General features: G+C 44.8%; 1 protein-coding gene across 1 annotated transcript in view; it reads right to left on the bottom strand.

Moving 5' to 3' along the window:
* The window catches only part of LOC146869282 (N-fatty-acyl-amino acid synthase/hydrolase PM20D1-like), a 177032-nt gene that overhangs the window by 31390 nt on the left and 131475 nt on the right, over positions 1-14167 (bottom strand). The window contains exon 12 of the mRNA XM_085646942.1: positions 9372-9537. Within this exon, the coding sequence (XP_085503068.1) occupies positions 9372-9537 (166 nt within the window). The remainder of the gene's footprint in view (positions 1-9371; positions 9538-14167) is intronic.

The raw sequence follows: 14167 nt of genomic DNA, 5'->3' as shown, positions 1-14167 counted from the left end.
ACCTTGTTGTTGTCTTGGAAGAAGTCTTTGTAGTCACGAGATAGGTGACTCCTCCCTTGGACGATAGTGCGCATGGGCATCAGCACCATCCTTAGATTGTTTTTCACCATAATGGAAAATGATGGAGTTAGTAGAAAGAAAAAGATGTCCATGTGTGTATATCTAAGTAAGATAGAACTGGAACAGATACAGGTCCCGGAGAGGTGGGTGGGCGTGTGTGGATCTGCAGCTCTACATGCCAAGAACAGATGCATACTGATGAGTAGCATTTTCCGTTCGAGGCATATGAGCTGCAGATCACACACTAGCATAGACTGTACAGCAGTAGCTCCCCTAGCGGTGGTCACCTGTATCGTTTGCAGTAGTTTGAAAGAGTTTTAAGAACAGCTTGGCCCACAGTAGCTTGTTGCTTGGCTTGCACGTCAACACAATAGTGTTTAGTGAAGGCGTGTGTTGTAGACCATGTTGCTGCCTTAAAGATGTCTTCTAGGGGAATGTTCCCTAAGAATGCCATGGAGGCCCCTAGTTTGCGTGTGGAGTGCGCTCTAGGGGGAATTGTCAACGTGCGTTTAGCATTTTGGTAGCATATTTGGATCCATTTAACGATCCACCTTGCACTCCCAGCTTTGGAGATGGGGTTACCTTTATGCGGTGGGGAGAAAGCTACGAACAATTGTTTAGTCTTGCGAAAGGATTTAGTTCTGTCAATGTAATAAAGTAGGGCTCTTTTTACATCTAGGGTGTGTAGAGCTCTCTCTGCTATGGAGTCTGGGTTTTGAAAAAACACTGGTAACTCCACCGATTGGTTAAGATGAAATGGAGAGATGACTTTAGGAAGGAATTTTGGATTTGTTCTGAGAACCACATTGTTAAGATGTATTTGTAAGAATGGTTCTTGTATGGTTAAAGCCTGGATCTCACTTACTCTTCTAAGAGAGGTGATTGCAATAAGGAAAGCTACTTTCCATGTGAGGAACTGCAATTCGCATTTATGTAGAGGTTCAAATGGGGGTCCCATGAGCCTAGTAAGAACAATATTTAGATTCCATACTGGAGAGGGTGGCAACCTGGGAGGAATGATTCTTTTCAGGCCCTCCATAAAGGCTTTAATTGCAGGGACTCTAAAAAGTGACAAGTGTTGTCTGTTTTGTAAATAAGCAGCAAGTGCTGCTAGATGTAAACGTATGGATGAATATGCTAGATTACATCTTTGCAAGTGTAGTAAGTAGCAAATGATGTCCAGGATGGAGGCATCCAGTGGATCAATATGGTTGTTAGTGCAGTAAATGGCAAATCTTTTCCATTTTGCAGCAGAGCAAGCTCTAGTAGTAGGGCGTCTGGCTTCTTTAATGATGTTCATACAGTCTGGTGGTAGGTTAAGGTAACCGAACTCTAGGACTTCAGGAGCCAGATCGCCAGATTCAGCTGACCTGGATCTGGATGTCTGATCTTTCCATGGTTCTGTTAACAAGGATGGGGACAGGCGTAGTTTTTAGTGTAGAACTAGTGAGAGTTCCAATAGTGTTGTGAACCACGGTTGGTGTACCCATGTGAGAGCTACAAGGATTAGTTTGAGAGACTGTTGCCGGAGCTTGCGTACCACTAGTGGAATCAGTGGTAGTGGCGGAAAAGCGTATGCAAATCTGCCTGACCAGTTCAACCATATCGCATTGCCCTTGGACAATGGGTGTGGAAACCTGGCGGCGAAGGTTGGGCATTTTGCGTTTGGGTGTGTGGCGAACAGATCTATGTCTGGTTGGCCCCACATTTGGAAAAATGGTAGAAGAACTTGGGGATGTCGTTCCCATTTGTGAATCTGCTGTGTCTGTCGACTTAATAGGTCCGCAATCTGATTGTGAACTCCTGGAAGGTGTTCCGCATGTAGGTATATATTTTGTGGTATGGCCCATCTCCAAATGTTCTGTGCGAGCTGGGACAGCTGCAGAGAATGTGTGCCTCCCTGTTTTTGTATGTAATACATGGCTGTCATGTTGTCCGTCCGGATCAGGACAGCTTTGTTTTGTAGATGTACTTGGAATGATTTTAATGCAAGAAATATTGCTAGTAGTTCCAGGTGATTGATGTGGAGCACTTTTTGTTGAGTGGTCCATTTGCCTTGAGTTGTATGCCCGAGGAGATGGGCTCCCCATCCTGTGAGTGATGCGTCTGTTGTGAGCACTATCTGTGGAACAGGTTTGAGGAACGGCCGCCCTCTGGATAAGTTTGTTGTGTTCCACCACTGCAGAGAGTGATGTGTGCGGCTGTCTACCAACACCAGATCTGTAAGTTGTCCTTGAGCCTGATTCCACTGATGTGTTAGACATTCCTGTAAGGGACGCATTTGAAGTCTTGCATAAGGTACAATAAAGATGCAAGATGCCATCATGCCTATGAGTTGCATGAACACTCTGGCTGGGAGAGAGTGTTGGGCCTGAAATTTTGGGGTGAGGGTTTGTTTACTGGCTATCCTGGCTGGACTGGGATATGCCAGAGCTGTGGAAGTGTTTATTGTGGCCCCTAGATATTGGAGTTTATGAGAGGGCCGGAGATGCGACTTGGTGTAGTTTAGTGTGAACCCCAAGTTGTGTAATGTTTGGATGGTTTGGTGAGTGTGTTGAACACATTGGTTGAATGACTTGGCTTTTAATTAGCCAGTCGTCCAGATATGTGAAGACATGGATCTGTTGTTTTCTCAAATGTGCTGCTACCACCTCAAGACATTTTATGAATACTCTGGGTGCGGTGGTGACTCTGAATGGAAGGACTTTGAACTGATAGTGTTGTCCGTCCACTACGAACCTTAGATACTTCCTGTGAGCAGGATGTATGGGAATGTGGAAGTAAGCGTCCTTGAGATCTAGTGTGGCAAGGAAGTTGCCTTGTTGCAACAGTGGGAGCACTTGTTGGAGAGTGATCATGTGAAAATGATCTGAGTGTATATACAGATTGAGGAGTCTGAGGTCGAGTATTGGTCCTAGAGTCCCGTCCATTTTGGGTATTAGGAAATACAGCAAGTAAACCCCTGTTCCTTCATGTGGTAAAGGAACAGGCTCTATTGCGTGCTTTTGAAGCAGTGAGAGAACTTCTTGTTTCAAGAGCGTGAGATGATCTGTGGACATTGGATGCTGCTTGGGTGGTATGTGTGGGGGGGTAGCTGTAAGTTCCAGGCAGTAACCATACTGGATAATCTGTCTTACCCACTTGTCTGTTGTGATGGAATTCTAGACAGGTATAACGGTGATAATCTTCCCCCGACCGGAGTGGAATGGTCTGGGGGGAGTGGAGGGAAGTCACTGTTTTGTAGTAGGGGCGGTGCGAGTGTTGTTGTTACCTCGGCCTCTCCCTTTATTGTTATTTCCTCTGTATCCACCTCTAAAATATCCTCTATTGGGGGATGTTTGTGTAGTGGTTTTAAAGGAAGATGAGGTGTCTGTGCCCATGTTCTTGGAGGCTCCTCTGTAAAAGGAACGATGAAAGGAGCCACGTGTTTGCGGAGACTAACGCTCCCATGGACTTAGCAGTCTCTGTGTCTTTCTTCATTTTTTCAAGAGCAGTGTCTACAGCCGGGCCAAATAGTTGTTCTTGGTTGAACGGCTGGTTCAGGATGGTTGTCTTGACCTCTTGCTTAAAGCCTGAAATGCGCAGCCAGGCATGTCGTCTGAGGAGTATACTGGTATTGATGGATCTAGAGGCGGTGTCTGCTGCATCAAGTGCGCATTTAATTGACGCGTTTGATATTAGTTTGCCCTCTTGGATGAGATCATTTGCCTGAGTTTTGTATTGGTCAGGCAAATGCTGTAATAGGGTTTCCAGTTGGTCATAGTGGGCCCTATCATATCTAGCCAGCAGTGCTTGCGTATTGGCTATGCGCCAGTGATTGGCGGCCTGCGCAGCTACTCTTTTGCCAGATGCGTCCAGTAATTTGGATTCCTTATCTGGGGGTGGTGCATCCCCGGAGGTTTGTGAGTTGGCGCGCTTTCTAGCGTTGGAAACTACTAGAGAATCCAAAGGCAGTTGTCCCTTAATGTAAGCAGGATCTTCAGAAGCAGGTCTATATTTTGTATCTATCCTACGATTAAGAAACCTGGCACGTACGGGATCTTTGAACACGTCAGGGGCATGTTGACTCCTTTAATCATTGGTAATATTTGCACTGTTTTTTGGGACTGTTCAAATGTGTCTAAAAGGAAGTCCTCCTCTGCTGTGTCTGAGTGCATTTTCACACCGTGCAAAACGGCAGCCCTACTAAGCAATTGTCCAAAACTAATATTATCGTGGGAGGTCTGGTAAATCTATTGGGACAGTGTAATCCCAATCATCTTGTGGTGGGTCGTCTGGATCTGTGAATGGATCAGGGTCTCCCCCTGCCCCTAGGTCATCATCATCATCATCATCCTGTGGTAGTGTATGTGTTGGAGAAGTTACAGGCAGAGGTGGTGTAACAGATTTAAGGATAGGAAGGAGGTTAGAAGGACATAAAGGAGAAGAAGGAGGCATAGGTGATGTAGCAGAGCCCTTCTTCTTCACAGGCTCTGGAGGGGCATGTGCGGTGTCTAACTTCCTCTTCTTGCATGGCACAGCTGTGACATGTCCTGTTTTAGGATTAATATAGATCTTTTTCTGCTTAGGATCGATAAGATCCAGATGAAAAAGTTCCTCTTCCTCGATGACGCTTTCGGTGTCGATTTTTTCGGTTTCGAGCAGGGCTGTTGTTGAGTTTTATGCTCTTTGGCCTTAGGAGGCGTGGTAGAATCCTTCGGCTTCTCTTTCGGTTCCGAGGATTTCGGTTTCGGAGACGAGGCGGGATCTTTAGGCTTAGAAGCGTTCAAAGCCGGTTTATCCACGGGTCTCGAGGTTTTCGAGGCCGGTTTGTCTTTTGAGGGAGTTGGAACCGATTTCGGAGCAGAGTGATCCTTTGGCTTCGGTGCTGAAGGTGCCGGTGGGACAATTATATGCGGTTTGCTCAGTCCCGAGCTACCGGAAGGCTTGTCTTTTTTCTTCGGAGCTGGGCACACAGGCGGGGCTTCTGAAGTGTGTTTTCGATCGCGACTGGGGCCAACAGGCGAAGTCTTGACCAGTGCCTTTTGTTTTGGTGGAGGGGTTGGGGTATGGGCAGTAGTACTCACTCGTTTACCATGAGTGATGGGGTCATCTGAGTCTTCCGCCTCCGACATGATTTTGAGATCCTCAGAATCTTCTTCTGGGACATCCGGGCCTTCATCAAAGATGTCCTCTGGTTCTGGAGCTGATCTTTGTGCCATGAGGTGATGTCGAGCCCTTCGATCCCGAATAGTCTTCTTCGATCGAAAGGATCCGCAGGCTGGACAGCTTGACTTGTCGTGTTCTGGCAAGAGGCACAGGTTTCAGACCTTATGATGGTCACTGTGCGGGAACTTTGCACCACACTGGGGGCATTTCTTGAATGGCGTCCTTTCCATGAGCCGTAGGCCTTACGGCGTCGATAGGCCCAGTGGCCCGCATTGATGACTGGAATCGGGCCGATGAAAGGCGCGTCGAAGATATCGATGTTCGAAATCAATCCGAAGAGTTTGTGAAAATTTTGCTCGCCGAAATAGTTTGAAATGGAAGTTTTGAACCGGAGCGCAAAAGTTGCATCCGAACCCAATGGCGGAAAAAACCAATCTAAGGATGGAGTTGATGCCCATGCGCACTATCGGCCAAGGGAGGAGTCACCTATCTCGTGACTACAAAGACTTCTTCCAAGACAACAACAAGGTGCAAGCATCCGAGCCCAACACCAGATTGTGATCTAATGCTAGTGTGTGATTTGCAGCTCATATGCCTCGAATATAAACTTAGCAATAATAAACAATCATAAGTCTGACTGGATGTGTGAAGAACTCCATCTTTGAAATGAATCGATGGACCTCGAAACAACTGGTCTTTTACTGCCCATTTCTCGGTAGCTTTCCAACCCGTGCAGACCTAATGCTACCCGCTTGTTTCCATCTGCAATCTGCCGCTTTCATCCCTCACTCCCACTTATATTCCATCAAACAAGTGTGATCTGAGGTTCTAAATTAGAACTGTGTAGTGTTGCCCCTTCTGCATCACATGCTGCAGAGTTGATGGACAATATGCTGAATAAATCAAACATTCATCTCTAGTCAAGAGATCTGGGTTCTTTTGTTCACTACGCCACCCCAGTTTGGACCCAGCCCTATGTAAATCAGCCTTGACACTGTTCCTCATGGGAACAGTTCAGCCCAAACTGCCAAGCTGGGCCCTCCCTGGACCGGAAACAGGCTTTCTGGGACCGGTTTCGGGGCAACACTCGTCATCAGCCAGGCTAGCTTGAATCCAGTGGCACAGCGAGCATGGGACCCATATCTGGGCATACCCATCCCACTTAGGGTGAAAAATGCTGCGGCAACAAGTCATGGATGGAATCCTGAATAGATCAAATATTCACCCCCAGTCAAGAGATCTGTGTTAAATCCATCGTTCTTTTGCTCACTACGCCACCCCAGTTTGGACCCATATGCAAATCAGTCTTGACCCTGCTCCTTATGGGAACAGTCCAGTCCGAACTGCTAAGCTGTGTCCTCCCTCCCTGGACTGGAAACAAGCATACCGGGACCGGTTTTGGGGTATCACCCCTCATCAGCCAGGATCGCTTGAATCCAGTGGCAAAGTGAGCAAGGAACCCACGTCTGGGTATACCCTGCCAACTTAGGGCGAACAAAGCAAACACAAGGAGATGATGGACAGAGCGCTGAAACTTTTCAGACACTCACCCCAGTCACAGATCTGGGTTGAATCCATGATCGTTCTTTAGCTCACTTTGCCACCCCAGTTCAGACACAGCCATATGCAAATCAGTCTTGAACTGTCCCTCATGGGAACAGTCCAGCCCGAACTGCCAAGACAGGTCTACCCCGGTCCCGAAACAAGCATCCTGGGTCCGGTTTTAGGCTAACCCCCTCATCAGACAGGCTAGCTTGAAATTAGTGGCTAAGTGAGCAAGGGACCCACGAACAAAGCAAACACAAGGAGATGATGGATGGAGCACTGAAACTTTTCAGACACTTACCCCCAGACACAGATCTGTGTTGAATCCATCATCATTCTTTAGCTCACTTTGTCACCCCTGTTCAGACCCAGCCATAAGCAAAGGGACCCACATCTGGGCATACCCATCCCACTTGGGGCGATAAATGCTGCTGCAAAAAATGATGGACAGAATACTGAATAAATTAAACATTCTGCATCACAGCCCAGTCAACTCACACAGTAGCTGTGTGACACACTTTTTTTCTTTTAATCATCACATGGGCACTCAGTGAGGAGACACTATCACACATTGAGGTGAAAACCCACGCACATATTAGGTCTCCAGCTTAGGTGTGGATGCTCTGAACAGCTGGGCTCCAATTAAAACTTCGCCAAGGAATGGAAAGTCATTCCAGATGAGTTGCTTATTACTGTGGGAGAAGGCAGGTGGGACTGTTTGGGAGGTGATGGGAGGCCAAAACCCCACTGTCCAGGGGCCCTGTCCCTTCTCTCTATTATGTACTTTCAAAATTATTGTTTTCAGGCAATTTTGTGGCAATCCTGACAAAGGCGCATCCTCGCTCAAACAAGCGAAGAAGATTCAATTTCTGCCAATATTGGTTTTTATTGTGTTTTTAATATGTCGTTCATATATTGAAAAATATTGCCGATCTAAAGATTGTATTTCATAATATCGCAATTTGGATGTTTTTTTATGAATGAAGATCGTTTTATACTACTATTGAACTCAATTAATTGAAATTAAAAAACCTTTTTATTGCATTTCTTCCTTTTTGGTTCTTACACTGAGCTTACGTTTAGTTATTACTTATTTTGTCATAGTATAATGTTTGACAAGTTTATCATTGCCTAGGAATTTATTGTCGATTGGAGTTGCCTTCGTTGCCTTGCACTGCGCACTTTCAAGATTGTGATTGTAGTTTGCATTTCGTATGAAAAAGGCTTTACTGCTCCTTAATCTTTAATCTGGTGCCCCTTTGCACGTCCCCCTACGAAGGCCTCCATCTACTGCACTGTACTGCAATTACATTTATATAGTGCTTACTTCCCCTGATGAGGCGTCAAAGCACTTTATGGCAGGTAGCACGCTACTCCTAAATTCAAAGGTTAATGGTTAATCCAGTGGTTCTTCTTGATGGTTAATGGGATTAGTCATTTTCTCAAGGAAAGGCTTGCATGCATTTATTGTCTCCGTGGAAGATCACGTTAATGGCTGTTAGGTGTGAGTATTACATTGAGTTTGTGAAAATTGTTGGTGGAAAGCATAGAATGGTTAGCGGAGGTGAGTTACTGTTAAAATGCAGGGATATGTTTTCCAGGAAGGAGAGGTTATGATCTAGAGGATGAGGTGTGGGCTGTTTGTATAAATGCAATAAATGAGAGTAAAGCAGACAGGCATGCACCAGAGTAGGTAACACCTAGAGAGAGTAGATGTTGCAGAGAATGGAGAATGGGTAAGAAAAAATGGAGAAGGAACAATCATATCTTTTAAAGCAAAGTCAACAATTCATGCGAGGCTTTAGGAGTAAAGGGGGAGAAGGGTTTTTAGGAAAGCATGTCATCTCGGATGTACCAACTGTCGAAGAAGGATAGGCGGCTGTCACATGTGGGAAGGTGCCAATAGCTGCAGCATCTTTGGGTTCTGTTTCACTCTCGACATTGTTGAATCTTTGTTCTTTGAAAAGTAACATTAACAGTAAACATTATTCCCAATGTTTTCAACTCTATACTCTGCTCTTTTTAACATTAGGTGCTATGCTATTAGGGAAGTCCTTTGGGTTTGACAGGCAAGATTTGGAGGAGTGAATCATCTCTGCGATTGGAAGTGATCCCTCCGTTAGGCCTGGTTCTCCCCTGATCTCAGGAAGGGGATTTTGTAAGGAGTTTGTGCTGATTTGATTCTCTTAGAGGGTAATACACGTGTAATCCCTAAATACAGATTCTTAATTTGATTTGTGTGATACTGTGTGACAGCCGTTCCCAAACATCTGTCAGACTGCTGCTGCAAAAGGACATTAGGGGGAGTAGAGTCAGAGAGGGTGGCAAAGTCCTGACATAGCTTTGTCCTTGCTCATCTTCAGACATGACCTATAGATTAGCCAAAATCAAATATCTGGCTAGAGCCAAATCCCAGCATGCTTTGCCTCAGTCACCTACAATGCCTGGGTTAATCTCCACTGATAAATCAGCAGCAACTGTGGGTTCGGGGGGGAAGAGATGATGGATGTGATCTGCTTTGTTTATCTTGAGTGGTAGTAGGAAGGGGTGATAGGCCTTATATCGGATGCGGTAACCGATTGTGAGCAAAGTAATAAGTGGAATGTGTCTGAACTTACCTGGAGCGAAGGGGATGTCAGAGAATACATCACGAATGGTCCGCCCTACAATTTGATATCCAAAAGACGTTTCATCATAGGGACTGACGGGAAGAGGTTCAAAGGCATTCTTAATAGTAATTTTCACTCTGTCATCACTGATGACGTGCTTCACAGTGTCAATTACCTAGAGAAAGAAAACAAGGTGAATAGGCTTTCCTTTCTTCAATATCTATTTGTTATCAATTCCAGTGGAGTTTTTTTCAGTGCTTTCAAAAACTATTACATTTTTTTTTTTTTTTTTTTAAAGTTATCAGGGTTTACACTTTTTGGTCCAAACAAAATTGCTGAGATTATGGTCTTTTCAATGCTTAGAGCGAAATGCCCTTTTTTCACCCGTTCATTCCTTTTGTAAATTATTACTAGTTCTTCCTTCTCCAAACTCACTGGTTCACACCCTTTCCTTAAATGTGTTCTTCCATGTAACTTTCATTATCTCACCTCTCTGCCAGTCTAAATTGTCAGTAATCAGATACCTCTTTTCAGCAGTCCAGTCCCAATTCATGATCAGTATGCGCATGAATGGAGATTTGGTGGCATTTCATTAAAACAGGAAAGATCTACTTTATAAAGATTTTCAACTCTGACATTAAATGTATGTAAACTGTGGTGTACTCTCTACTAGGTTATTGTACGCTAGTGTCACAATGTCCTGTTCTGTGGCTCTACATACCAAGAAAAAGCGGGACTAATAAATATATTATTTCTGATGGATCTAGGCCTATTTTTGCTGTACCTGGTCATAGGGTAGAAAACTGCTAGGATATTACTACTGTTAGCTATAACGACTTTGGTGACAAAAAACTGTGCTGTTATTTGAAGCAGCTGACGTAATAAAGCAATTTCATGAACTGCAGGATGTTTAGAGTCGCTCTCAAGTGCAGTTCACACAGGGTATGAAATCTATTGTACACTGTTGGCGTAGTGTCTGTGGATTGAGGTGTAATTGAAAGCCAGCACAAGGACCTCTTAGCACTGGTTTTTACCACTCATGTGGGTGGGCTTTGTTTCTTTGAAAGCAGTGCTGGGACTGTGTGCTCAAGGCACTTTAACTGTGTGTTCTGTGCAGTGTGTCTAGTTCCAGGGCATTTTCTATTGAGCAGGAAAGAGTTAATGAGCACAGTGCAATGTGTTTCCATGAATTGTAGTCCGCGTGCTTTGTACAGGCGACGTTGCCAAGTGGCGAGCCTTGCTTTGTCCTCATACATGTCAAGCTTCATTTCGACACTGAGGCAGTAGGAATGAGAGTTGAACTCAGTGATCATCTGGCTGCATCATGCACACATCCTACTTCACTGCACAGACTCAGAATAGGTTCTTACACCTGTTTATGCTTACACTGCTCTGACATTTTTCTGATATTGCATAGACTAGTAAACATGGAGCAGTGCGAGCGTCTTCATTTTCTGAGTGAATACACCAACTCATAGATGTTCAGCATTAATGTATGTGCTAAAAGCAGCATGGTTTCCCCAAAAACCAAGGCATGAACTTCGGTGCCTGCACATACGCAACGTAGATGTTCATGCTTTGGCCCCTAATCATTTTGAATATAGGCTGCAGCTGATATGGACATGCTCGTCACACCGCCACGATCTACACCTAACCAGTGGAGCGATGGGTGGACATCAATTCAGTAAGTACCCGCATGCACGGTGATTTTTGTTTCCACAATCCTGATGTGTGAGCTTTCAGATCCAAAACGTTGTCCTGCTCTCAGAAGAAGCGTAGCATCCTTTTGACATGGCCTTGATAGCAGCAAAACAATAGCAACGCATTGGAAACTCAAGAGGACCCATTGCGAGTAGATTGGTCATGGGCGGAGCGGACCACACTAATGGCCCTACGCTGCAGACATGATAAGGACTCCCCGTTGGACACATGGGACAACAATCTTGCTACCCGTTGAAGGTAAATTTAACATTCGACCCCCTTAAGATGGCTGCTTCATATACTGTGGATTACTTCATAAAACAAATATTAAGTGTTGTCAGTGATGCCCAATGGTTTACCCCGCCTTTTGATTACATACAATGCCTGCTTGCTGGGGTGTGGGGGGAGTGAAGAGGATACTGGTTTTGTTCACTTTTAGTTTCTCTTCATTCTCACTGGTTAGTGGAACTAGGACGAACTCGTTTGGGCGCATTACATGTATGCTAGATACATGATACTAGCAGGCATGATTCCTATGGCATACACTGCTTTTGTTAATGCATATTATCATGGTCAATAAAAAATGAATAAAGAAAATCAAAAATAGCACCCTGGAGGTGGCACATGTCCTGAAATGAGAAACTATTCATATTCAGCTGCAAATCCTCTGGCCACTACACACCAACATGCAGTAACAGTGAACAGCAGCCATGTGAGGAGAGCCCTGCTTTAGAAACAGGGGTGGAAGTAGTTCCTGGTTGTCCTGAGACCATGTGGAAGGTCACTAGGGCATAACAATTACTTGCATGTGTCATAGTAGAAGCCCCAATGACTGGAAAGCTCTTGGGGGTAAGGGCTGCACTTATACTGATTGATCTCAGGGATGCAAAAATTCAGCAAACTCCTGTTTTCCAGTTTGTACCGATAAACAAACTATTCACACGACTCAATAAGCAGATCCACACCAATTTATTAAAAATAACATGCATCTTTGTATGTGTATAGGGACCAGAATCAATACGATCAGGTAAGTCCGTTTTGCAAGTTAAATATTAAGCATTTTAAATTCAACACTTTTCAGAAGCTGCAATGTTATCCTATGGGAGGAAAAATAAGTACAGCATCCAGGTACAGTAGAGCCACTTACAAGACCAATCTCCGGGACTTAAGGTGAGTATCGGGCAAGGTCCAAGGCAGCACCAGCAGGTCAACTCCAGCGACACTGGGGCAGCCGGGTGCAGTGGTGCAATACAGCGTTGGGTGCCCAACATGAGCGAATGGGGATCGGTCCTCATGAAAAGAGGCTGCAAGTTTTGACTGGAAGACCAGTCGGGTTGACCCAAGAGGAGGGTTCAAGTCTTGCGATGCTAGGAGACGTCGGGACACTGGTGGTCCTAGTCTCCAAGTGCAAGAGCAGAGGTGTTTGAAATGTTGGGTTTCTTAGTCCATTAGCACTCGTGTTGGAGGGGGCCTGCAAACAGAGGCTGCATGCGACGTCAGGGAGTTCACGAGGGGTGAACCCAAAGTGGACTCAGCCTCCTGAGGACTTGGGGACCAATTGTACAGTTTTGGGAAAGAGATCTGGTAGGGGGGACCTGGTTAGTAGGAACCAAGTACACATCCGGCTAAAATCATATCAAATACCAGGCAAAAGTGGGGGTGACCATGCCAAAAAGAGGCACTTTGCTAGAGTCATTTTATTAATTTGTATTCTATTTTTATAATTCGGTTTGGGATTTGTATGGTTTTACATTCTGACTATCACTGTTTTGGTATTGCATAAATACTTTACGTATTGTCGTACGTTAGGCATATCTGCACTGTGCCATAGTGGATATTTACTAGGGGGTTGTGGGAAGGGTAAATAGTGATTTTAAGGTTTCACCCCGTCAAAGGTTGTGATTATTCCTTGAGGTGGGTAGTCACCTACACCAAATAATACAATTTCATACACTTTTAAATTCTGATCCGCAGGGTATCGGATTTGTTCGATAATTATTGCCTCTCCAGGCGGCCATTCATAATTAGAACAATAGTGCTTTGCCATTCATAAGATTCATAACACAAGGCATGAAATGCTGCATTCTGGTATCACATTCTATCTGTCTTTCAAAATGAATGCAGATGATCACCACATATGTGTGATGACCAATACTGGGCTACTATTGTGCTCTGCGTGTAACCTGCGGTATCTGTCTGAATTCCAGAAGGTATATCTCACCCTTTCCTCTTTCTGCAATTGATAAGACGGGTATCACTGACTTCACTATGGGACACTTGCTGTTTACAGAGCTGAAAATGGCAACAACTCCTCCTGGGAGTACCGCATAAAACACAAGTTATATGTTACATAATAAAACAATTAAACTGAGGGTTGCAATAAATAGGTAATATGATAGCTGGCTTCTGTGGCTTAATGGGTTAAAGAGCCCACTCCAGGGATCTGTGTTTGACAGCAATCAATCATCAGATTTGTATAGAGTGGCTAATCACCTGTGAGGGTATCAGGGGCTGGCCACAGGTTCAAATCGTGGCAGATGCACTTACCATTTCATCCTTCTCAGGTGGATAAAATGAAAACTACTGAGTTGGGTAACAGCCGACATCCATTATCGGTCAGAAGAGTCAAGAGAGATACTCGGGCGACCATGCACTCTACAAATATGCCAGACATGTTTATGTTAACGATGAAACACCAAAAAGTGTCTGAAGTACTGAAACACAAGCTTTCTCCACAAAAAACAACAAAAGCAATGGTGCTATGTTCCATTACACAGATGGAATAGACATGTAATAAGGCCTCAGATTTGGCACCTTGGCATGATCATGCACACGCCTGAACTGTGCTAGTTACCATGTTAGCTGGAACAGGAAAAACATCAGCATCCTAAATCTGCATGCAGTCGGATTACCCAGGGCAAGAGTATACCCACTTAGACCATGCAGGGAACATTTAAGTCCAAAAAGCACTACATTGCAAAATCTGGTTCTAGAGAGACTCCATCATTCGGAACAGCATTACCACAGAGGGACAGGGGACGCACCACAGGCCCTGAGGCTCACGCCAGAAAGCCAGCCAGCAGGAACATGATGCTGGGAGTTGG

The sequence above is a fragment of the Triturus cristatus genome, chromosome 1_1, assembly GCF_964204655.1.
Source record: "Triturus cristatus chromosome 1_1, aTriCri1.1, whole genome shotgun sequence".
NCBI lineage: Eukaryota > Metazoa > Chordata > Amphibia > Caudata > Salamandridae > Triturus > Triturus cristatus.
This window is presented reverse-complemented; position numbering and strand designations above follow the sequence as displayed.